A 24,261-nucleotide genomic window follows, 5' to 3' on the forward strand; every position below is an offset into this window, starting at 1 on the left:
TCACCCTAGGAGGTAAAGAGTGACCCAGAAAGCATCTGAACTGGCATAGAGCTGAACAGGAGCTGCTGAACAGGAGCACTGACACGGAGAGAGGCCACAGGCTCTCAGCAGGATGTTAGAAGCCTTGAGGGACCCTGCAGCAGGAAGGAATTGGGGAGGATGAAGAGAACTTGGGGCACAGGGAACCAGCCCTCTCCTTGTGTCACAGCAGAAGGCAATACTGTGATTTTTATTTTCGTTTTTTAAGCCCACCAGAGATTTCTCACATATAGCCTCTCATACATGCAAAGCCCTCCAGACAGATAATCGGCACCAGAGGATCAAATGCAGGTCTGACCCTGCTCAGAAGTGGGTCAAGCTGATCACCGTTTTGCAAGGCAACATTTTGTCAAGCAGGGCTGCCATGAGACCTGTCACACTGCCACCGAGCAACCGTGAATGCTCCAAGAGCTGGCTTTCAATTACATTATCCGCTCGTAATTCCTCCTGTTAAATGAATCCTCCTTTCCTCAGCAGCCTCTGGCTCCAAGTGAGAGGGGGTGGCAGAGAGAGAAGTCCCATGCCTTCTTGTCCCTTCATGGAAATAGCTCCAGGAACGCAGTTGTAGATAAATGCATAGGGAAACATTTAGGCTGATAAGAGTTTAGAGAGGCTGTCGCACATCCAGACTTTGCCCTTGATAGTAAAGAGACTTTCCTTTTTTTGCTGTTCTGTGAAACGGACCAACATAAACCTTCAGTGCCACATCTCCTTTCCTCCCACGGGGAAGAGCTCTCCATAGGGCATAGGTAAAATAAGTAGGGGCTCATCTCAGCTGTTACATCTTTCCAGACACAGGACAAGCTTTCCATTCACCAACCCTGGGAGAGAGGTGGTCTATGGAGATTAAAACAAAGAAAGAAAACAAAAACCCCAATGCAGCGCAGGGGTTCCTGAATGCTCCAGTGCTAGGGGAAAGAGAGAGACAGAATGAGAGGGTGATTTTGTTCAACAAAACCACTCATCATAACTGATGTGGCAAGAGCCAAGGAAAATCAGAAGAGAAATGAGCTGCAGATGTTAATCTTCTGTTGAAAAATGGGATTAACAGCTTGGATGCTGCAGCACTGAAGGAGAGAATCAGTGAGCCCTAAGGCTCAATCCCATCAAGGTCACCAGTGTGAATTACCCCTTCTCCCTGACTGGCAGGAGAAAGTGCTCTAATCTCCAAGGTGGTAATTTTACAGCATCACTGCTGGGATAGAAACATCTTCAGCCATCCTCTGGGCTTCACTGGTCCAGCCATCTCCCTTTCCAACCAGAGCATTTGCCTGAGGCAATGTGACCACTTTATACCTTTTTCTGAGAAAGGTATGAAGTTTTAAATCCCTGAACAAAACAGGTTTAATACGATTTAATACTAAGTCTGCCCTTATCATAATTACCTTCCCCAGGAAAAAAAAAAAAAAAAAAAAAAAGCCAAAACACATTCTAATCACAACCCTCTGTCTTTCCATTAATTAACAAGTCATATCCAAGAACCACAGAGCATTTTGGCAAGCACTATGGAAGTCACAGGGAAGAGTGAAGATGAACATCATCATGCATTCCTCTGAAACTATTTAAAAAGTCCTAAATTTGCCAGAACTAATAATGAAGAGAGGGAGTTCAGTCATTTCCTGAAGATGTCCACCAGTCACGGAATGATAAAGTGGTTTGGGTTGGAAGGGACCTTTCAGCCCCAGCCTGTCCCAGCCCCCTTGCTGTGGGCAGGGCTGCCCCCACCAGCTCAGGCTGCTCAGGCCCCATCCAGCCTGGCTTTGAAGGGGCATCCAACCTTCAGGGATGGGCATCCACAGCCTCCCTGGCAGCCTGTGCTTCACTGCCATCTGAAGAAAGAATTTACTCCTGACATCTAACCTCAATCTCCCCTTTCTTAGCTTAAAGCCACTCCCCCTTGTCCTATCTCTATCAGACCATGTGAAAAGTTGTTCTTCCTCCTCCTAATTATAATCTCCTTTCAAGTGCTGGAAGAAGTCATTTCTTTTCAGTTCAGCTTTTACAGATCTTCATAGTCTGCTCGTGTTTTATAGATGCTGTCATGTCCTGGTGCCTGAAAATCTAACTCATTTTCTTCTACTTGATTTTCATCTTCACGAAGCATGGATCATAACAACACCTAACCAGCAGCACTCATTTCCATTCACTTTCTGATCTGATCCTCAGTATCCCAACCTTTGACTTAAAAGAGAAAACTTATCATTATGTTTCAGATTTATTTTTTTTTTTCATGGCTGGGAGTTCAACAGATACAAAATCAAAAAACTTTTCAATTTTGTTTGAAAATGCACAGATCTAAAAGCCTCAGCTTTCAACAGGGGAATTCTCCCATCAGCTAGTTAGGATGCTCTTTGGGGCAGGGGAGAAACCAGGTTCTGCCATGCTTTCACCAGTGAATGTTATCACTAATCTTCTTTTTCAAACACAACTGTTGTCTGATGGGGAACCAAAATCCTGAAAGAGCTCTCTATGCTGCTTTTGTTGTTTGGTTTTTTAAATCTGCTCATTGTTGGCCAAGCGACCTCAGGTTAAACGTGCAGGGAGTGACAGAGCTCTGGGAGAGTGCAAGTCAGAAAAAATTCCCATTTTTATTATAGCAAACGGCTTCAGTCCAACCACAGCCATGAGCCAGGGCTGGGGAAAGCCAAGAGGGAAATTTGGCACGTCGACCTACGTACTGCAACTCTGCACGTAGCTTAGAGAGGATGGGTAAATACTGCATTTCCAGCAGCATGACCTGAGCATTGTAAGTACCGTTCTGCTTGTGGGCAGCACCAATTCTTCCCTGCTGGTGCAAATGACCAACGGTCAGCTGGACGGTAAGGCTCACACGTCCACACCCCTTCTACAGCACCATTTAGGACTGCTCACAGCAGGTGGGTGGGCAGTGCCCTGTACCTGAGCAAAGGGAGCAGGGCAGACTCAGGGCACAGCAACTGAGTGCCACCAACAGATCTCCAGAGAGTCCCGTGGTGGTGACAAGGCAGATCTGAGGCCAAGATGGACCAGTGAGGGTCAAGGCCAGCACAGCTTGTCTGCAATGTGACTCAGGCTCTACTATTTCATCATTGCTACTAAAAGCCCTCCAGAATTATCCAATTCTTTCACATCACAGGCAAACCCCAAGTGAAATAGAGAAATGCACAAATAAGGATGATGATAAGAGAAGCAACTGAGTGTTTGTTAACCTCAGCCAGTTGGCCTAATTAGTATAACAGCAGAATATTTTGCATTCAAAGTGAGGTGGAAAAAGCTAACAAAGGAGGAAGCTTTGTACCTCCTAATGATATGAGTAAGCACAGCTCAGAAAGCGATTCAGCAGGCTTTGATCCACTCAGAAAAGAGAAAAGGAGCTCTTCAGGCTCTTCTGACAACACAGGCTTACCATGAGCGTGCACCAGCATTCAGCCTCTACTGTTTCATAATCATCTGGTAAGTTTATCTCACATTAGATTTGTCACAGCACAAAGAAGCATTCAACATATTTCATACATCTTAAACATAGCATGGCCAAGGAAAATCAGGAGTCTACTCTAAGGTCCAACCAAACAGATGTTAGTTCTGACTGCTGAAATAATTTTGCACTTTGCCTCCTTGCTAAAAATGATCAGACTGTCAGAAACCGAGGATGAGTCCAGATTTCTACTTGCAAGCCAATTGTTTATGGTCCTCCATTTATGTTTTGAAGTGAAACAAGCTTGGAGGATTGTTCTCAGCACAGAGGCTTTAGCTCCCTCTCCAGCCTCTGAAATCCTCATATTCACACAGCAGAACAAACTATGGAGGTGCAGTTTTGTCTACACTCTAACAGTGACCACTGGTCAGCACGAACAAAGTGAATTAATTCATAGTCACCTTCTGCTGTAAGGATGAAAAACAGCAAGCAATGTAAAACCATCAATTTCCTGTAGAGACTGTAAACACAGGCAATTGCAGAACGTTCAGCCTTGGAGCTGTAAGGCAGATCATCATTTCCAAGATTAGCAAAAGCTGTTTGTCGCACCCTGTTCTCACAACAGCTGTTTTTTCCATCAGAGTTTCTTTTATCTTATTAGATTTAAGCTCCCATTACAGTTAAGACGATTTTGCAGTGGGTAAAAATTAATTAGTTTGCATCAAAGAAAGGTTTTTTGAAAACACAACACTAATGAGCTTCATCTGCCTGATTAGAAAGCTTTGCTTTTAGTAACACTTGGGCACAATTCTGTTTCAGAGAAATATGGCATTAAAAGAATATTCAAAGCTAAAAGCATTAGCTAAAGAGTAAGCAGGATAATGGATAAAAGATTAGGGTGGTAAATTGTGATCAGACACGTAACCGTGAACACTGACAGGAGGATGCCAGTGTAAATCAGGACAAGTTTGTGGAGATCGAACAAAGCTGCACCTGTGCAAGCAGGGCTTGGTGCAATTTGCAGAAGTACAGTTAATGGCCTGATGAACACTGAACCTCTCACCTACTCACATTACCTCTAGGTGTTAAATGGAAGAGAGCTAGAGAGGGACAAAGAAAGCACTACCTTTGAGAAGAGAAAGATGGGGAAAAAGTTCATTAATAGTCTTTACTATCTGGCAAATTCCATGGTCAGAGCATTTGCTTGTTTGTAAATCTGTTTTTCAGTCAAGAACAAATTGAGTTTTATAATCTTTGTTGTAAACTTGGTAACTGAATTAGTCCACAAAGGGCTAATTAGAACATACAACAGAATTAGAGCACAAAGGCCATCAGATTTAGTATTCCTTGCCTTTTTCACCTTACCCATTTCTTCTTATTTTATTAACACACAAAAGTACAGTCTAGAACGAATTTCCTGATAGGCAGATCCAAATCTACCTGAAAACTCACACGATGAAGGCAGTTGTCAGAGATTTGCTGGTAAATTGGACTATAAATAACACCTGCATTGATACATGCTACATCATTTGAGCTGAAAACAACAAGCAGGTGATGGAAGTGCTCTCGTCTGTTTTGGTAAGGCTCCAGCTCCAACATCGCTGCTGTTATTCAAAATCATCTTGACCTGCAACAGGCACCACTGACACCTTGATGGCTTTATGCTTTTGCCAACTTAACGTAGAGATTTACATTCAAAAAACCCAGTTTCAAACACCCCCACGGGCTCTTCCTCTGATCCCGTGAACATACTACACCTGTGCATGGTCCTGCCAGCCTCCTGCAACAGGTCAAAAAAAAGGAGAGCAGCTGTTACTCACAAGCCTTTTTGTTATTTCTCAGTAGAGGCAAGAGGGACCAGAGCATGTTTGCAAAGAAAATGCTTTGTTTAATGTAATTAAGTTTACTTCTTTTAAGTCTGAGTAAACGTGGGGATCGGCAGAACGACTGGAAGTCACGACTGCGGTGCCTTTCCCTGTAAGGGCAACCAACCACTTCATGCCATACTGCACTCAGCAGGTTCTTCCAAATATGCTCTCTCAAACTTCAGACCGTGGACCAAAAAAATCCCACCAAGTCCACCACCTGAACACACTGCAGTGTTAAGTGCTCTTCCAAAGCAGAAGCTGACTGCTGTGGAGCAGCCCTGGGTTATTTTCAGTTTGTTGCTACTCTTGTAACTATGAGAGAGCAACCGGTTTTGTAACACTGAGCTCTAGCAAAAGGAGAAATCTCCCCTTCATTTGGGTTTGGGATTTTCTCCCACAAACAGCTCACATCACTCAGAGTCAATGTGTTCTGGGGGCTTTGAAGACCTTGCTTGGATCTGCATCATTTTATAGATCACAGGCAATTAAACAATGTTTCTTTTTCATTTTTCCCTTCTTACATATTCCACCAAGAGAACCCACAAAGCTCACATCTTCTCTTGCTCTTCCCAGTTTTCACCATTCATTTTTCTCCTTCCCTTTACTCCCAGTGTTTCTATCCACTCTTTTACCTCCTTCCATTCACTCATTCTAGTGGCCTCATCCCAAATGACAAAATAGAGATATTTTGCAGTTTGGTCTTTCCCCACTTATCCTGAAGTGTTTTTCCTTCCTTTCTACTCTCACAGATCATGGAATTTTACAGATCAGGTCAGGACAAACACAGCACTTGCACCCAGCCTTCCCACCTGATTGATGAGGAAACTCTTTCATGTTGAATAAAAGAGTTTGCGCAATACAGAGAACTCGTAATGGAAAATAAAAGCCACTGACATCATGGCTAATTACAATTTGCTGCACTAAAATACAACACCGAGGCTATACTGCATACTGGGATCAACGTGTGTGTATTTTCCTGTACGTCTCAATATCCTCCTATTGACAGAAGATAGGAGGACTGGGCTACAGCTGGAGACAGGAAATGATTTTTATGATTTCATTAGAGTAACCAACAGAAGCACTTCCTTTCTATGAAAGGTTAACAGACAGCTCATTAAACTTACAGCTGCTTTAAACAGGGTTGCCACCAAAAACAGTGCGCACGACAACGTAACTAATGTTGATATAAGCTCAGTGCAAAATTAAAATGGAGCTTGCTTAACCTGAAGCACAGAATAAATGACAGCTATCACTGCAACACAGAACAATGTCAAAGCACCTTCGCTTTCCTAAGGTTTCTTGGGACCATGGATGAAGGGGCAGGAAGTAGGTGAGTGCCAACTACATGGGACATCAGTAATGACAGGAGCAAACCTGCAGCCCCTTATCAAACATACACCACATGCACAGAGGAACTATCATAAATGTCAGAGATTCAGGCTTTCATTTTAAGCCCCGTAGAATGTAATAGTCACACAGTTTTCAATTTGTGCCATGTCAAATTGCTGAAGTCAAATTCAAAATTGTAGATCTGTACTTGGAGTGAGTGGTGATAGAGGCTGAGCAGGTTTTAGTTCTCCTCAATTAAATACAGGTCCCTACTCTTTGATACCCAGCTAGTTATTCAAACCCATTCTGCTCTGCTCAGAGCTGAGTGCAACACAACCACTATCCCTGCAGGGCTCTGCTTTAGCAACTCACCTCAGGCATGTGCAAGGCCAGTGCTGTGCAGGGGGAAAAAACAGCAGAAACCACCTCCCCTCCATCATGGAGGGCTCTGCACCTCTGTGCTGCAGCCAGTCAGCAAAAATGGGGGAAAACAAGCAACATTAGCTTGCCCACCTGCTGTGTGGTCTCCACCTTTAACTTGTCTCACTGCCACGCAAGTAGAAAATACTACAAAAGAGATTCAACTTCAAAAACACAAAATGTGATCAACATGAGACCTTTTCAGTGGGCGATCACACATGAGATATTCCGCCTGGACAAATCTAGAATCCTAACAATACTGCTGATAATACTTTCCTCTTTCAACATCACAATTAGTTGGTATTTCTCCCCTTTGTTATAATTCTTACAGTTTTTTTTCCTGTTTTACATCCTCTCTCCTTCCTCATCAGTTTTTCTAGTGCTATTGCCTCACTTCACCTAGCACAGTCTCTTTTTCAAGCAATCTTGTTTGCATTGGTGTCTGTACAGAACTCAGTTCTCACAGTTTGCTGCTGCCCAGAATTGTGACAGCTAATTTCTGAGATCTGAACTGGAAGAAAGAAAGCAGAAAGAAGCCCAGCAGCGTTTTTTCCTGCTGAAATGAAGAAAATTGTTCATTTTCTTCACAAGCATTCAGAAGCACATCTTTTCTCTTATCAATCTCAGATGTTAGCTCCCTGCTAACAACAACAACAACAAAAAAGGTAAGAGATGAACCATTTAACTGGGGAGGCAAGAAGGAATAGCAGCAGTACTTCCCATTGCAAGACCTTCACTGATAGCTGTTGGAAATAACCTGGCTTATTTTACCAACCTTGCAATGTCAGGTTCATTTAGTACACGCCTCATCAGCTCCAAGTGATGGGCACTAACTGCATGGCTGATGCACAGCACTGTGACTGGGGAGTGAATAAGCAGCTGCTCAATGCCTTTTTCTTTTTTTGCCTGCACATGAAGGATTTTGGAGAAATTGTATAACATTACAGCTGGCTGCTCCTCGTCCCAGGTGACGCAGGCTTGTTCTTTATCAATGAGTTTAGCTGAGCACATGAATTTCATCATCATCTAGAACAAAAAATTAAGAAAACAGCAGACATTAAAAAGGAAAAATTGACACTATTTAATTTTCTTTGGAAAACAAAGGATGGGCTGTGGAATTGCCATGACTAGGAGACAAAACAACAAAAATAAATAGAGTGAAAGTATCATGGAGATGCTGCTGCCTTCATAACTCTACCTCCATAAAGAGCAAGGAACTAGTGGGAAAGAGTATGGATTTTCAAGACATAAAAAGAAAACACAGACACACACACACACAAAAGATACAAGAACACAGCCAAGGTACCATGCTTTTTTCACATCAATATCAAACTACGAATGTGGTTGACGTACAAATATTTGGAACATTTTGTGTGTGCTTGGCTTAGTTATAATCAAAGGTAGTTATGCCCAATTAATGCTAACAACACACAATCTCAGAGAAAAAGGAATTACCTAGCAGTTATAAGAATACATGAACTAAACATGTAATGAAAGAAAATTAAGAAAGCAGACTGACATGGATATGGAGAAGCATGGAAATTTTCAGCATATTATGTTTCATGGTTTAGGTTATCAGAAATGAAAGGTCCGAGACAAAAATATTGCCTCAGCAGCAACAATCTCCTCATACCATGAGGGGAGCAGATTAAGCGTTTCTTATCAGTTTTCTTCCCCACACACCAGATTTCTTTGGATAGATGTTGCTTTGCCCCACCAGGAGCACATTGCTGTGTGGGATAAAGATGCCAGATGGACACAAAACAGGAGTCAAAAATAACACCAATACTCCTATCTCTGAGTGAAATTATTACACCAATATTGCAAGCCTAATTTAAAATAAGCCTTGTGGTCCAATTTCTACCTCAATTTTCTAGGTGTTCTCATACCACAACTCACATGCAGCTCCGCCTAAGCAGGACCAAGTTCCTGTTACTTTAGTTCAATGCTTCATACAGCCACTTATTGGCTGGAGCTCTGCAGAAGGCACTGAGGATGAATCAGGTCTTTGGTTTGCAAGAAAGCCGCTCTCCTGATTTTACAGATAAAGCCATTCTGAAGCAGCAAGCTCAGCGAGTCCTGACTTGACAGAGTGTCAAAGGATGGGTAGGACAGAGGGAAGAAAATGAACAGGCATGTTATGTTCATGAAGCACAAGCACAGAGAGATCCCTGCTGGCAAGATGCTGTAATACATGGGCACCGTTGCAGATACATCACTCACCTGATGTCACAAAGTTTCTTCCACACCAGTCTGAATGACAAAAACATTGCACATTTCCCTCATGAACAATCTGGCATCAACTTCTTTCAGTTAAAGACAGCTCTGCCTCACCCACACAGCACAGCTTACACAAGAACAGCTGTTTGGTGGGGTAAACGACTGAAGTCTCCTTCCATTAAGTTCAGAAAGGATAAAAATGCCAACGTATTTGAATTTATATTCTGCAGAAGCAAGGCTGATGAACCTACTTCTACAGTTCCTTCCACCACGTGGAAGAGGATAGGACCCAGCTGGTTTGCCATTCATGGAAACCACCCATTTGTCCTACTACTTGACAGGCCATTATCCAACTTAGGCAACCCCATCAGGAAAATGCTGCAAACAAGTTGGTGGTGGGCTACTGTGAAGATACATGAAGATACGTATAATGTGTTTGGGGATGAACTAATTCAGACAAGCCAGCAAGTGGGTGAGAGGCATTGACTTCCAGACCATGAGAATGGCCAAGCAAAGACAGCAAGAGATGGTTAAAGTGAGCATCCAAGGAAGAACAACATATTTTAGAGGACAATGATGGGATGAGGAGGTTCCACTTTGCTCCTTACAAAGGACATGTTTAAGAGAGTAACGGATGTTTCCAGCAGCCCAGGAAATGAATTCATTTGATACCTGGAATGAAGAAGAGCTTACGGATTTCTTTTTTTAAAAAAGAAACTTTATTACAAATCTGAAGGTTTAAGAAAATATCCAAAAACTGTCAAAGTAGTATGAAAAATGTTGTCATCCTATTCACAGTTACCAGTTTTCTCCAATAAACACAGCGTACAAAAATTCATAGAAACCACTGCACTTCTTTTTGGTAACACAAATCAGACTCTTTAACTCCAAACCCCACACCAACAATTCAGAAGTTGCTGGCAGTCCAAAGAAAAGATTAAAATGTGCTTTTTGCTTTTTTTTTTTGAAAACTTGAAGTTTGGATGACAAGTCTGTATGCATACACAGATACTGTATTTGCCACATGTACGTGAAACTTGGGGCAAACAAAACATGGCCCAGCACAATACTTAAAAGCCTATAAAAACCTGAAGTGTTGGGTAATGTGTGTACAGTGGTACTGTTATTCTCTATGCTCTGGTTTCTAGTTCTCTTTACATCCCAAATCTGATGAAGACCAATTGTTTTCTCCTCCGGTTTACTGAAACACTGATGTGCTGCTCACGCAGACACAGAATGTTAGCTGCTCTGCATGCAGGAATGTGAAAAGGAAACGCAGTTTAAAAAGTAAGTAATTGAAAGCATGGTTCTTAGAAGACTCTGTACACTGAATTCACTGACTGCAAGTGATCTAACACCTTAACTCCTTGAAAAGTCAGGCTCACAAGGCATTTCTGATGTCCTTCACAGAGGACTCATAAAACACACAAACAAGGAAAGAACCGTGATAGGTGTTGTCTTCCCAAAATGAAGTATAGATCGCTTTCAAAAAGCAAAAAGTGGGCAAGTATGCCAAGGATTAAACCAAACCTACATCATTAACTCCAGGTAACTGGCTGCTGTGGCTGGAAGCTGCAGCACACATCTTTGGAAAGCACATTCTCAATCCTTTGAAATGCATGGGGTCTGCATGTCAGGACTCAGTGCTGCAGCGCAAAAGAGGCTTCAGTATCAGACACAAAGATTCTGAAGGTGCAGGATGAAACATTTGTTACTATAGCTATTCAAGGTATTGTTGTAAGAAGGAAAAACAACTCTTTGCTGTGTAATTTAACTCTATTTTCATCAGGTGCATGAAAACGCTTGGCCAAAAGACATCTGAGATTTCCCATTAGTTCATTTTTCTGCTGCCAGCAGCAACTTGGAAAATGCCAGCATCACGTCAGGAACAACTCAGTGTGTTTAATTCATTTTGCTGATTCAACGTAACTTGAAAAGCACAGGACCAAGAGTTATTCAAACAACACTATTTTGCACAGGAGCAACAAGAAGTGAACAGTCTTTCGTCACCAGAGCAAACAGGATGGAAGATGCAGAATCAAACTCCAAATAATTTCCTTCACCATGCAGACCAGGTAATACCTTACTCAATCAGGGCTACATTTCTTAAAAGCCACCTGCTGGTAAGGAAGTTGCCCCATTCTTCCACATGTACTGAAAAATTAATTTCTGAAACACTGTAACAAACAGTCAAAAAAAATCTTCCTTCCAAAAAAGGACAAGTATTTCATGTACACTCTTAGGTGGGGACTTTCAGGCTTGGGAAACGTTTTTCTAGATTTTCAGCAAGCGTTCCATCAGCCTCACGCAGGACTTCCAGGAAACTCTCCACCTGGAAATACAATTGCAAGCACAAATGTACACAGAAGAATAAGAAGCCCGCTTGCATGGACCACAACTCTCATATTAGGTTTAAGAGTATTTCTACTCCTGTATCTTCCTACCAACAGCAGCCAGCAGTAGCTATTATAAAGAAAAATGAACAAATGTTCCAATGCAAATGCCTTCCCTCCTCAGCTCCACAGCTTCAGTTGGCTGTTATTTTATTGTTTAAAAGTAGATAAAGAGAAGTTTCCTACATGAAAACAATACCAAACATTATGATTATTCTGTAAGAATATCCAGGGCAGATTCCCAGCAGGCAGACCCTTGCAGTCCTTCTTTCATTCCAGCAGTTTGACCCTTTGCCTAGCTGGTGACCTAGGCAAAGCTCTGGCTGAAGAAAGCTATAAGATAGAGGATGAGACTGCCTGAAGTGGTGCATTACCTGTGCCTGAGCAATCCTGTCCAACCTCTATTCTACACCTGATCCTCAAAGGACTTCCACGAGCAGTATTTTTTAAGCTATTTTATATGCTTTACCACATACTCACTGATGTGAAATACAGGGGCAAGAGATTCTGGAACGCACAGGAACACGTCTGTTCATTTAGATGTCCCTGGTTTAGTCCTTCTAATGTATTTTCCTAGAAAATTAAATGAGAAGTGTAACTAGAATATCCTGAGTGGCTGTCAAAGAAAAACACACAGCTGTGTACATAGTGGCTTAAGGATGTACTTCATTCACAGACCAAGTGAAACAACACAAGCAAGTAGAACTTGAAGAGTTCTGAGAGTACCAAACGTTAATACAATGAGGTGTAAAAACTCACACCTTACACAAGTCCCTTCTTCTGAATGAAGGCTCCTATAGTAAAGAAGTCTTGGCCCAAAGGCACACCCCTCAGAAAACACGTGTCTCTGCTGACACACATTACAGACTTTCTGATCAGTTCTCTAATGAACTTCCAGAATGCCGTTTCACTTGCTCAGAAAAACGTCCCATTAAAACAGAATCATAGAATCATAGAATGGCCTGGGTTGAAAAGGACCACAATGCTCATCCGGTTCCAACCCCCTGCTGCGTGCAGGGTCGCCAACCAGCAGACCAGGCTGCCCAGAGCCACATCCAGCCTGGCCTTGAATGCCTCCAGGGATGGGGCATCCACAGCCTCCTTGGGCAACCTGTTTCAGGGCTTCACCACCCTCTGAGTGAAAAACTTCCTCCTAAAATCTAACCTAAACCTCCCCTGTCTCAGTTTAAGACCATTCCCCCTTGTCCCATCTCTATCCACCCTTGCAAACAGCTGCTCCCCCTCCTGTTTATATGCTCCCTTCAAGTACTGGAAGGCCACAATGAGGTCTCCCAGGAGCCTTCTCTATCAGCAGAACTTAAATGATTCTTACCTTGGTCAGTTCTTGAAACATATTGGAAAGTAATTCACAACAAATATCCTTCAAAATTTTCAAATGAAAATCCTCTTCCTTTAGTTCAGCCTTTCCAGTTTCTTCTCGTTCAGATTCCTTTGAGTTATCAACAGATCTCTTCCCACAGCCCTCCATGTATTGTAAGATACGAATCAAGCTCCCAATCAGAGGCATATCTAATATAAGAGAACAAAAAAGGGAAAGTTTAACACTAATTTTTTTACTAATTCTTTCAAGGAATTTCAATTCTGAGGCAGATGGGAAGATTTTACAGAAAGGCCATAGGAATGTGTATTCTGACATTGTTATGGCTTTTAATCAAACATTGTTTCAAAAAAAAAAAAAAAAAAAAAAAAAACAAGTGGAATAACTTAAAATCCAAGTCATTCTTTAGTGCAAGCTAACCTGGATCTATTAGCATTCTACAGTAATGGTAGGGAATAGAAGAAAGTGTTTCTCCACGGTAACCTAAAGCAAGCCTAATTATTTCTAGAGTCCTGTGAGCAATAGTGTACCAAACCCACTTCTGAGCTCCTGAGAACACTCTGTGTAGGTCTGTTTGCAGAAGTAGTAGGGGTGGTGAGGACTGGAGCCCTCTGTGCCATTCTCTTATCTCTTTCACCTCTCTGCTGTACTAAACTACAAGCAAACCTAATGACAGCCAGACCTCACTTAGCACCTTTAAAAGAGAAAAGGGGAAGCTTGTATGTTAAATTTGCACCATGATAATCCCATTTGATAAACAAAACTGGCAAAACCTCTTCCTGCTACAGGTGATGCTGACTCACATTCCCACAGAAGCCTTTTAATTCTAAAGACTTCTCAATGGACTGAAAAGTAACAAGTGATTAAATGGATTCAAGTACAGAATTTCCCCCTCTTGAGAAAAAAGACTAGCAAGACCTTATTTTAGCAAAGACAAATTCTGCAATTCTCATGCACTTGGCCAGTGGAGAAGGCTGAAGAGAATGTACAGATTCTAATGCCACAACTGTTCAGAGGTATCCAGGACCTGAATTTTGAGCTACCTGTGATTTTCAGATTTGCCACTGAGGAGCCTTACTGTATTCAAACATGCATCTGAGTTAAGCGTTCTGAACTGACCTATTACTAAACAGCAATTAATTAACCATCTTTCACTCCATCGGGTCAACTGTAACAGCATTAAAATAGCAAAAGGAACAACAACAAAAACACATGACTTGCTTTTCCTCATCTTGATGTATTCCTGTTCTGTCTGTGAAGCAAATATGGCAGACAGCACAGACAGAACAGAGGCCAATACAGTCTTCTGCTCCTGCACAATGATTGGCGGATCATCCGGCTGGCAGAGCTCGTGGCAAATGAGGTCATAAAGTAAAGTCCAGGTCTCTTTTCCTCCATCAGGAGCCTGCACTTGAAAAAGAAACAAAGAGAACCCATCAGATTTAATCTGGGCACGCTAACTGTTTTTCTTCTCACTCAACATCTGATGAGCTGGAAGTTACTTGCATTCTTAGTCCCATGATATGCAGCAATTCAAGTGTCTTACCAATAGCCTGTATGCCCTCATCCACTGTAGTGAGGAGCTGCAAGATATGCATATAAACATCAAGTCCTTCTGGGCTATCTGAGCTACATAGAACAAAAGAAGAAACAAAGCCAGATTAGCTTACCAAGCTAACACACAGGGTTACAAATCCAGACAGAACTCTCACATACCGGACTTGTTTGGCTGCTTCAAGTATACAAGGCACAATTTTAAAATCTGGAAGCTCTTCAGGGGAGTCATCTGTAGATGGTCCCACAGGCTGACAAGTGCCACTTTTAATCCAGTTTAACATCACCTCTTCATCCAGATCAAAGAGTTTGTCCACCACTTCGCCCACTTTTACCAGCAATTCAACTGCACAAAAAAGAAGAAACCAAAAATCAAGCAAATAAAGAGCAGAAATTAGTTCACAAAATGCTAACACACAAAAGTATCCAAATAAATTAAGTGCTGAAATACATCTGTTTCATTCATTATCTCCTAAGGGTTGCTACGCTCGTGTGCTTTTTGTGGCACAAATGAGGTGAAAAGCTTGATAGATAGGGACTGCTGGAAAGCCCACTGATACATTAGACCCCATCATGCCATTTATAAAGTAGGAGCTTTTTTTGGTAAAGGGACTTCAGGTTTCTGAAAAGTCAAAACCTCTGCTTCTGAAATAAAACGTGACAAAATTTGTCCCTAAAAATGTATTTTTCGCCTGCTCACCTCCATTTTACTCGGGTAGATCTGGGATTTCAGTGGGAACAAGCATGACTTCCGAGTCATCAAAAACAAACAAAAAAACAACATGAAGTTGGCATTTTTCAAATTCTAAAAGCTAAATTAGCTGGAGTCCTGTACATGCACAAGAAGGCTGCAGGGTGACCTCATTGCAGCCTTCCAGTACCTAAAGGGAGCCTACAGAGGGGAGGGGAATCAACTCTTTGAAAGGGTTGATAACTGTAGGACAAGGGGAAATGGTTTTAAGTTGAGGGAGGGAAGATTTAGGTTGGATGTCAGGGTGAAATTCTTTACAGAGAGAGTGGTGAGGTGCTGGAACAGCTGCCCAGAGAGGCTGTGGATGCCCCGTCCCTGGAGGTGTTCAAGGCCAGGTTGGATGGGGCCCCGGGCAGTCTGGTCTGGTATTAAATAGGGAGGTTGGTGGCCCTGTGTGTGGCAGGGGGTTGGAGATTCATGATCCTTGAGGTCCCTTCCAACCCTGACCATTCTGTGATTCACTTTATATATGTGTATTTATAAATCCTGCAAAGGAGGGACAGATTTATGTTGGTGTCTTTCGAATTCAGGAGGCTTCCTTTAAAGATGAAATCTCGTACTCCCAAATGAAAGCATCTGGCTTTGTAATTGCATAATGCAGTTCTTATCTTTTCTGCAAAACATGAAGGCAAAACATTCATTCTCAGTGGCAACTCACCATTTGTAGAGCTTGACATGATAAAGCAAACACAGTCATACACTGAAGGGCTGTCTCGGATCCTCTCAACCCAAATGTTGGCCACCTCAGGCTGGGAGAGGCAAGTCAGCAACAGCCTAGGCAGAAATTGCCCACAGATTGTAACAGATCAGAAGCCAGATCACTGATCTTAGCTGTAGAAGTGTAAATCCAACGTAACAAGCATGAAGTGACAGAAGACAGGAACCAAGCCACAGAAAATCAAATCCAGAATAAAGTGGAAATGACAAAAGGATAGGATGGGAAGACATTAAAATTATGAGCCCGCTTGCAAAACTTTTTCCCAGGACCTCAGAACAGAGCAGAATTACACTAAGGATATGTTAATTTCTGAGATGTCCTACCTGCTTGTTTCCAGGAGAGTTGGAGAGTCTGAATCACACAAACGTTGCAGTAACACTTGGCTTTAAGTAGAAAATCCAAGATAAAAATATTAAGAAAAAAAACTTTTAATACCTTTTTAAAAACATACATTCCAAACTTAATTTCATAGCTGCAGCAGTGCACTATGATTAAAACTAGCTCTTCCTTACAATGCATGCATCACCGGTGCTTCAAGATTGCCAGGCTCAGAGATTGAAAATGCAAGAGTTTGACAAGTGGCTATAAAACATTACATCAATAACATCCAGTGGGCATTCATTTCATCTTCACTGAACACTTTCCAACCACTAAGGGTTTGTCAAAGATGTGTGAACAAAGGCAGTGCAAGGAAATTTAGTTCCTTTTGTAGTATACAATGTGAGAGCTTATAAAAGCAGTACTTAGCATGTATAAAGTACACACACACCTACCCGAGATTCTCATCTTTACTAATGGACATGCATATGTCTTGGAAACAGGCCATATTGCCCAGTATTCCCACACAGATCTCCTGAAAAGTCAATGCACAGTACAGTGAAATATCTGCAACACAGTTCACAATTTTATTTCCAAAGCCATAAGACATAAGAAAGGTTCAAAGCTGCTTTCCAGTTTGGTTTTCAAATACTTCTGACTTAGCAATGTCTAGATAGGTACAGATTTCCTAAGGGATGTTGTTAGGCTAGACTGAAGTACACAACAAGTACTGTTCAGATATTTAGCACAGTTCAGGCACTTCATAAAAGCAAATATACCTTGAAATAGAAGTTTGCTTGCATGGCACGTATACATTGTTTGGAAGTTAGACTAGCATAGCTATTATTAAAGCAATAACAGAGTCCTAGGGACAACAATATACTCTTATTTCCCCCTCTACAGAGGAGTCATATAATAGGTTTGATACCATTAGTAATGATGTGTATCAGCTTCATCATCACCAAAATAGCTGCTAACTGGACCATACTGAAGACACCGTGCTAAAAAGCATCCTAAAATTAAATTGTGTTTTCTCCTCGTTCTTCAAAAGTGCAGTGGGAGATGGGAGCTGTTTAGGAATGCTGGCACAGAGGTGTCTGCTGTTACTATTAGTACAGGCCAGTTTTTGACAGCCCATACTTACAGTCAGACGAGGACATTTGGATTTGGCAAAAACTCCCATGAATATATCGGGGGCATTGAACTCCTGAAGAAACAAAGCAACGTCCTGCGGAGAAAATGAACGACAGAGCAAATGAACCTACCCATTTCACAGTTTCAGAACACAAATCGAACCTTTTCTCACAGATCAACGACTGCATCAATGACTCGCTACAAAAAATGAGGCATTTATCTCATTGTGTGAATAAGCCCTGCTGCTGCCAGCTGAGCCAAGGCACGACCCGAGGGACGCCTGGAAGGCAGCTCAGGCAGATCACAGTAGGGGGCCGGAAGCCAGGACTGACAGAAGGCTTTTCCATATTGCTGCTGGGCTCAGAAGCACACAAAGCATTTGTTCCATCTGAAGAGAGCACTGAGTCTCCTCACAGAATCACAGAATGGTCAGGGTTGGAAGGGACCTCAAGGATCATGAATCTCCAACCCCCCTGCCACATGCAGAACCACCAACCTCCACATTTAATACCAGACCAGGCTGCCCAGGGCCCCATCCAACCTGGCCTTGAACACCTCCAGGGATGGGGCATCCACAGCCTCTCAGGGCAGCCTGTTCCAGCACCTCACCACTCTCCTTGTAAAGAACTTCCCCCTAACATCCAACCTAAATCTTCCTTCCCTCAACTTAAAACCATTTCCCCTTGTTCTGCAGTTTTCTACCCTTTCAAAGAGTTGATTCTCCTCCTGTTTGTACAGTACCATGGAAGAACAGTTTACAAGATACTGAAACGCTAGGGATTAATCTTAGTGACTCTGAATTATTCAATGCAGAAAACATACAAGAAGTTGCAGTAAATTTTAAACAAACAGTCCCAACTGCACCAGACCATGGAAGGAGAGTTTACACAATCTGGGTCTTGGGAAGGAGAATCAGCACAGGTCTCCCCTCTGCTCCTTCCCATCTCCTATTACACTTCATCCACTTCTAAAATTGAAGTATCTTTGATTTGGCACACACTAAAGCCCTGAAAAGCATTTGTGTCTCCACAGCTTAAGGCAATGAGGCAAAGGAGACAGGTCAGATGGGCAGAAACCTTAACACATAAGAAAAGAAACGACATCGCCTCCTGGATTATAAGCACTACTTATTTTCCTGCCCTACAGTATTCTCAGTAAACTTTTTATTGTTATGCCATTCCTATCTCTGATTTTATATCTTTCATCCTCAAAATATTTTTTTTCCTACTTGCTGCATTAACAATAATAAACCACCATATTCTCTTTTTATCTCATAGCATACTTGTCATTCACAACTACGAAATATGCAAGAACATTCAAAAGTTCACAGCATGCATCATTCTGACACGGCTTCTGAATTCCTACCAACAAAGGTGTTGTTGCGTTGTTTCCTCGGTGCCGGGCACCTCACCTGCTCTGCTGGGAGACTCCGAGGACGCTGCCAGCCGAAGCAGAGGGGCGGAACCGCCTGAAATACCTTCAGCCCGCACCTCCACTCAACTCTTTCCCACAAGACTTCAGACGGATAAAACTAAGGGCAGCGGTAACACGGCAGAAGTGTGACCGCACCGCCCAGCTCCTACCTCATCCATGGACATGTCCCACACCTTGCAGATGTCGTTCTCCATCTCCTCATCCAGCTCCGTCTGGATCCCCTCAGGGTTCTCGCTGGGCTCGGATTTCTCGGGGCTGATGAGCTGGAAGGGGGGGCGGGGGTTAAAGGCTACGAGAAAGACGAAGAACCGCCAGAAGCCCAAGGAGCGGCGTGTCCCGCCCTCGCAGCGGGCTGACGGCTCCCGGTCAGGGCAGCGGGCCCGCTCACGGCCCTCACGCGCTGCCCCCTCAGGAGCCGCGGGCCTCAACCCTCGCCCCGCCCCACGCTCCGCACCTCGATGAGGCGCGTGAGGATGCTGAAGAGCCAATGCTTGCTGTACACCGTGCTGCCCACCGCGTCGCCCTCCTCCTCCGCCTCGCTGGAGGGCGGCGATGGGTTGCGATCCATGGCGCCGGGCCCCGCCGCCTCACCGGCACCAACGAGACGGCGGCCAGAGCGGCGCCTGCGCTCACGGCGCCCCACGGCGGCCCCACAGCGCCACCTGCCGGCCGGGACTCCGAGTCCACCTCGCCTCCCTCCCGTTCCCTGGGAAGACGCTCGAACGCAAGATAAAGCAGATGACAGCAAGTCCTGGAAACGCAGCAGCTTCTTTATTGGTCTGCACAAGGGAGGGGGAACAGGGGAACGGAGCAAGTTCAATATTTATTGGGAAGGCCTGCGGGCCTGTAGCGGTTGGGATCACCGCCTCTTCTGCCCCATTCGTTGGCCTCTTGGTCGAGCCGGGTGTCCTCCGCGCCTCTGCCGCTTATACCGCTCTGCCAGAGCTCCCGGGCATCGCTGCAAGGACAGCACTCCTGAACCGCCGGCACCCCGCCGGCACCCCGCTGCCAGCCGCGGTCCTGCCCCATGCCGGCTCCCTCCCTCCTGGAACAACATTCCCTCCATTCCCCTTCTGGATGCAGAGCTTCGTGTGTACCGAGAAGGATTTCGCTCTGACTGGGGCGCCTGGATCCCTACTTACTCCCTGTTAACGAGATGGATGCCGTTACCTGATCGTTTTGGCTGCCCAAGCACCACCGGGTCCTCGCCGGGCAGCATCGTAATTGCCACGAGCATGGAAATACTTGTCAGCACCAATGTAGTTTGCGTCACGCATGTCCCGGTATGCTCTCCACATATCCTGTGTGCCTGGAGGACAGAACAAGGTGACATCAACTTTGATGTCCTGTTCCAGCAGCAGCCAAGCAACCGTTTCAGCCAGAAGCCCGTGGCTGCTGCTGGGCCAGAAAGCCCCCCGTGTCCCCAGGGATCCCTGTGTGTCCCAGGGACTCCACAGAAAAACCTCTCTAATCAACCTCTACTAAAGGAGGGAAGGTTAGCAAAGCAGAAGAAAAGGGACTCCTTGCGGAGAATTTCATGGAGACGTGGAGGCTTTGCTTGGCTCTGATGCTGCAAGGGCTGGAGGAGATCTGTCTCAAAGCAAGCTGGCAGTGACAATTTAGATCTGTAGTGTGCATTAGAGAAGGGACCAGCTTTATTCTGAGACTTTAGCAGTAGAGGGTTTGTGCACCCACTTGGTCCACAAAAAGCGCTCCATGAGCACGTGCCTACTCCTGCAATCCTTTTTCAGCTGCAGGGGTGTCCCTGAGCTTGAGCCCAGGCCTGCCATATTCTTTGTGCTGTGCTTGGAAAGACCCAAGGAACACAGAGGCACTTGTCCAAATGGGCCTTCCAGTGGGAGATGCCAACTGAAAGGGCCTGTGGAGGCTGATCAAGGTCCTCTCCCAAAAGCAGAGACCAACAGGGTCCCTTATGTGGAGCTACAGACCTCCTTGACTGGAGGACTGCACGTAGCCTGTGCTCAGGGATTGGGTCCTGAGAGGAAGACCAGGGGTGATGGAACAACTTACCTCCAGCTGCATCCTTCATAAACTTGAAACCCCTGGAGAATGGGTTGTCAGCACTTGCATATAGAACAATGGAGAGCAACACGAAGAAGATACAGAGCCTCATGGTTCCCTGCCCAAACCTGACACAGAGCTGTAAGAAATTAAGAGAGATTAGCAATTCTAGAGCACCTCTTAGAGATTTCTGGCCTAACATTCATCACATCCAAAGCTGTGCCCAGGCAGCTGCAGGAGCATTCACACAGCCACCCCAGAGCCTGCCTAAGAGCTCAGCATAGGACTCCTCAACAAAGGCAGACACACAGGAGAAATCTGCATTTTAGCATTCCCTGCTGCTTCTTCCATGAGAGCAGAGAAGTCCCACATGCTAAAACATCAGTCCCGTTCCCAAATACCAAAAACAGTGCATGCATCACATAAATTCAGAGTATCACTCACCACTGCAGAAAGGCAAAGCCAGGAGGCCAGGTGAAGTGAAGCCCGTCTTGTCTGCTTTCAGAAAGGGTATTTATAAGGGATTTAAAGCCCAGAAAAGAGGAAATTGAAAAGGATACCCAGGGCTGGGAATTTCCCAGTACCAGCCCACTTTCAACACAGAATTGCAATAAGCCTGCCCTTGTCCTGTCTAAAAGTTCATGAATCTGTTACACAATTTTTTGTAAAGTGTACAGTACTTTGTTTTCACAGGAAATTTGCTCCTCATAGCAAGCAGATTGAGAAACTTCCACAAAGACTGAAGTGTTTGAAATGTTGTGGCTGACTTCAGTTTTTTTGCTCTTATGCTAGAGTGAGCTCAGAGGAGAAGCTGCCTGATCATCTGCCTTTATCTTGAAGTACAAGATTGGGTCTGTGCCTTTGCACGAACATACAAGCTTGGTTTGTATGGCCAGGTTTTGGTATTAGGGGGCTATAGGGATGGCTTCTGTGAGCAGCTGCCCCATGTCAGATTAAAGCCAACTCCAGCTGCTCCAAAAGGAACTTGCTGTTGGGCAGAGCTGAACCATGAGTGACACTGAGCATGCCTCTGGGAGAGCAGACTGAAGGAAGGGAAAAAAAGCTGCACAAAATCAACTGGGAGAGGAGAGTGAGAAATGTGAGAGAAGCAGCCCTGCAGCCACCAGAGTCAGGGCAGGAGGAGGACAGAAGGTGCAGGACAGATCAAAAGTTCCCTGCAGCCCAGGAGAGACCCTGCAGGAGCAGCAGTGTGTGGAAAGGAGCCCACGGTGGGACAGGAGGGCTGGGGTAACTGCTCCCTTAGGGGACACATGCCCCATGGCACTGAGCCATTTTGGAGCAGTGCTTGAAGAGCTGCAGCCCGTGGGAGGCCCATGCAGGATCAGTTTGGGAAGGATGGCATCCTGTGGGAGGGACCCCATGTTGGAGCAGGGGCAAAGAGCAACCACGGAGGAGCAGCAGAGACAAAGCGTTATGGATCGTCCACAGCCCCTGCTCCCCTGTGCAGCTCAAAGGGAGTAGGGTAGAAGAGGGTTGGAGGCAGGTAGGAAGGCGATTTTAATTTGCTTTTTAGTTCTCACTGCTCTAGTTTGCTAGCAATAGGCAATAAATTACATTAATCTCCCTTGCACTGAGTCTGTTCTCCCTGTGACAGTGGCCGAGTGAGCTCCCTGTCCTTTCTTCAATCCAGGAGCTTTTTTTCATAGTTTCTTCTGTCTTTTTGAGGATGCAGAACAAGGGAGCAGCACGGTGGACCTTAGCTAGCCAATGCATGAAACCGCAACAGGGAATGGTCACTGGCATTACCAGAAATGCTGCAGTAACTGCTAGGTGTTGGGGGGACAAGATGGATCCGAGATGACAGAACCTAACTCCACTGCATGCTGCTATATCCTTCTTGGCAGCACTTTAAAACAGTGCATTCTCATGCTGCCACAGAGAAAGCTCATTCTTCCTTTGCTTGCTCCCACAGACTCCTCTTAAGGAGCACGAGCCATCCTGCTTCCACAGTGGCTCAGTAGAGTCCCAGCAGGATAAAGGAAGGAGAGTAACGCAGTAGCAAATGTTTTAATGAAGGGGAAATTCAAAACCATATAGCCAAACCTCTGCTCAACTGTAAGAATAGCACATTAACCATCAAGCCCTGTTGGTGTGGTTCACACCTTGAGCACCCAATATCCTCCTTTTGTGTTTGCACCAGGTCAAAAAGTGCTTGACGCCTGCTTCCCTTGTTCAACAACCAACACGATTCCTCTGCAGAAAGCTCTGGACAGAACATGCAGAATGCCTCCCTTTACACAGTCTCATATGTGATTTAACAACTACAGAGTTCCTTTAAATGTTGTGCAGAACAAGTATGTGTAGCTGTCCCATTCACAATTCTGTCACTTAGTAAGTGGCTGGAGCTGAAGCGCTGGAGCATGAGGTAAAAGAGGTGCAATAACAAACAGGGCTAATAAAATACCAGCAACTATCTTCTTTTCCTTGGACATCTCTGACTCCAAATAAAAACTTAAAGGAGTGAGAGACACTTTCCAGAGACAGGCCTGGAGCAGAAGGACATAAGCTCTGAATAGAACAACTTGAGATGAGGAGAATCTATATCCTAATGCAGAAAGGAAAATTTTGCAAAAGCCATGCGGCGGACTTGCCTGTGCCATCCACGAACCTCATACCTAACATACACCTTAGCTACTGTAGTGACTGCAGTGCTGTTTTATTACAATTGTGTTTAAATCCTACAGATGACTTAAATACCTTTCAGCACCTATCAGCCCAAGTTCCTTGTCTGCTGGCTGCAAGCTGCCCCATCTGTCTCCTCTTCAGTTTTAATTTAAATCAAGTCCCTGCTGGAAAATGATTCCTTTGAGCTTGGATAGAACTCAGCAGAACATAAGTCACTGTGTCCAGGGACCTGGAAGGCACCCACAGTACTGACCTAAGGAACTTTCTGGAGCACAGAAGGCATTTCTGAGTTTTTAGACCTGGTCTGATATTTCACATTCTCATCAAACCACTGTTTTCTGAAAGTGGCAAAAACATGAGGATAACTGCAACAAGATACGAACTGGCCTGGAACTTTAGACTGTGAATTGCTTATTCCTGACTGCCTGGAAAGCACTGCTTTCCCAGTCACAGCCCTTGGCCCACAGAAGCAAGCTGCAGCCAACAACTGCTACCTTTGCACAAAGACATGAGCAAGCTGCCACGGAGGAAAGAAGGGTGGAATATTCCTGCCTGTATGTTAGGTACATTTAACTTACCTAAGACTGTCTTCTGACTTTGGATGTTCTGATACAATTAAGACTAAAGCATAATTTGGAAGCTCTACCCCTCAAACTGGCCTTCAATTTTCACTATCTGTAAA

The 24,261-nt window shown here is 44.3% G+C and overlaps 2 protein-coding genes across 3 annotated transcripts; both read right to left on the bottom strand.

Annotated features, from left to right (window-relative positions):
• Positions 1–9,970: 9,970 nt before the first annotated feature.
• On the bottom strand, positions 9,971–19,494 carry SAAL1 (serum amyloid A like 1). 2 transcript variants are annotated; one of them, XM_042814702.1, is made up of 12 exons: positions 19,366–19,494; positions 19,085–19,174; positions 17,488–17,571; positions 16,799–16,878; positions 16,349–16,408; positions 15,966–16,081; positions 14,719–14,902; positions 14,549–14,631; positions 14,224–14,412; positions 12,997–13,193; positions 12,144–12,236; positions 9,971–11,602 (listed from the first exon to the last, which is right to left on the bottom strand). In XM_042814702.1, the coding sequence occupies exons 1-12, from the start codon at positions 19,477–19,479 to the stop codon at positions 11,510–11,512; spliced, it is 1,383 nt and encodes a 460-aa protein (XP_042670636.1). In that variant the 5' UTR covers positions 19,480–19,494; the 3' UTR covers positions 9,971–11,509. The 2 variants fall into 2 exon arrangements, with proteins under 2 accessions (XP_042670636.1, XP_042670635.1); XM_042814701.1 differs by having other exon boundaries at positions 19,061–19,174.
• Positions 19,495–19,660: 166 nt separating this feature from the next.
• On the bottom strand, positions 19,661–22,838 carry LOC122157771 (serum amyloid A protein-like). The gene is made up of 4 exons (XM_042813835.1): positions 21,378–22,838; positions 20,943–21,072; positions 20,082–20,220; positions 19,661–19,869 (listed from the first exon to the last, which is right to left on the bottom strand). The coding sequence occupies exons 2-4, from the start codon at positions 21,043–21,045 to the stop codon at positions 19,728–19,730; spliced, it is 384 nt and encodes a 127-aa protein (XP_042669769.1). The 5' UTR covers positions 21,046–21,072; positions 21,378–22,838; the 3' UTR covers positions 19,661–19,727.
• Positions 22,839–24,261: the final 1,423 nt, after the last annotated feature.

Source organism: Centrocercus urophasianus, unplaced genomic scaffold, assembly GCF_019232065.1.
Source record: "Centrocercus urophasianus isolate 14NV4802_14NV808 unplaced genomic scaffold, USGS_Curo_1.0 seq_14, whole genome shotgun sequence".
Lineage (NCBI taxonomy): Eukaryota > Metazoa > Chordata > Aves > Galliformes > Phasianidae > Centrocercus > Centrocercus urophasianus.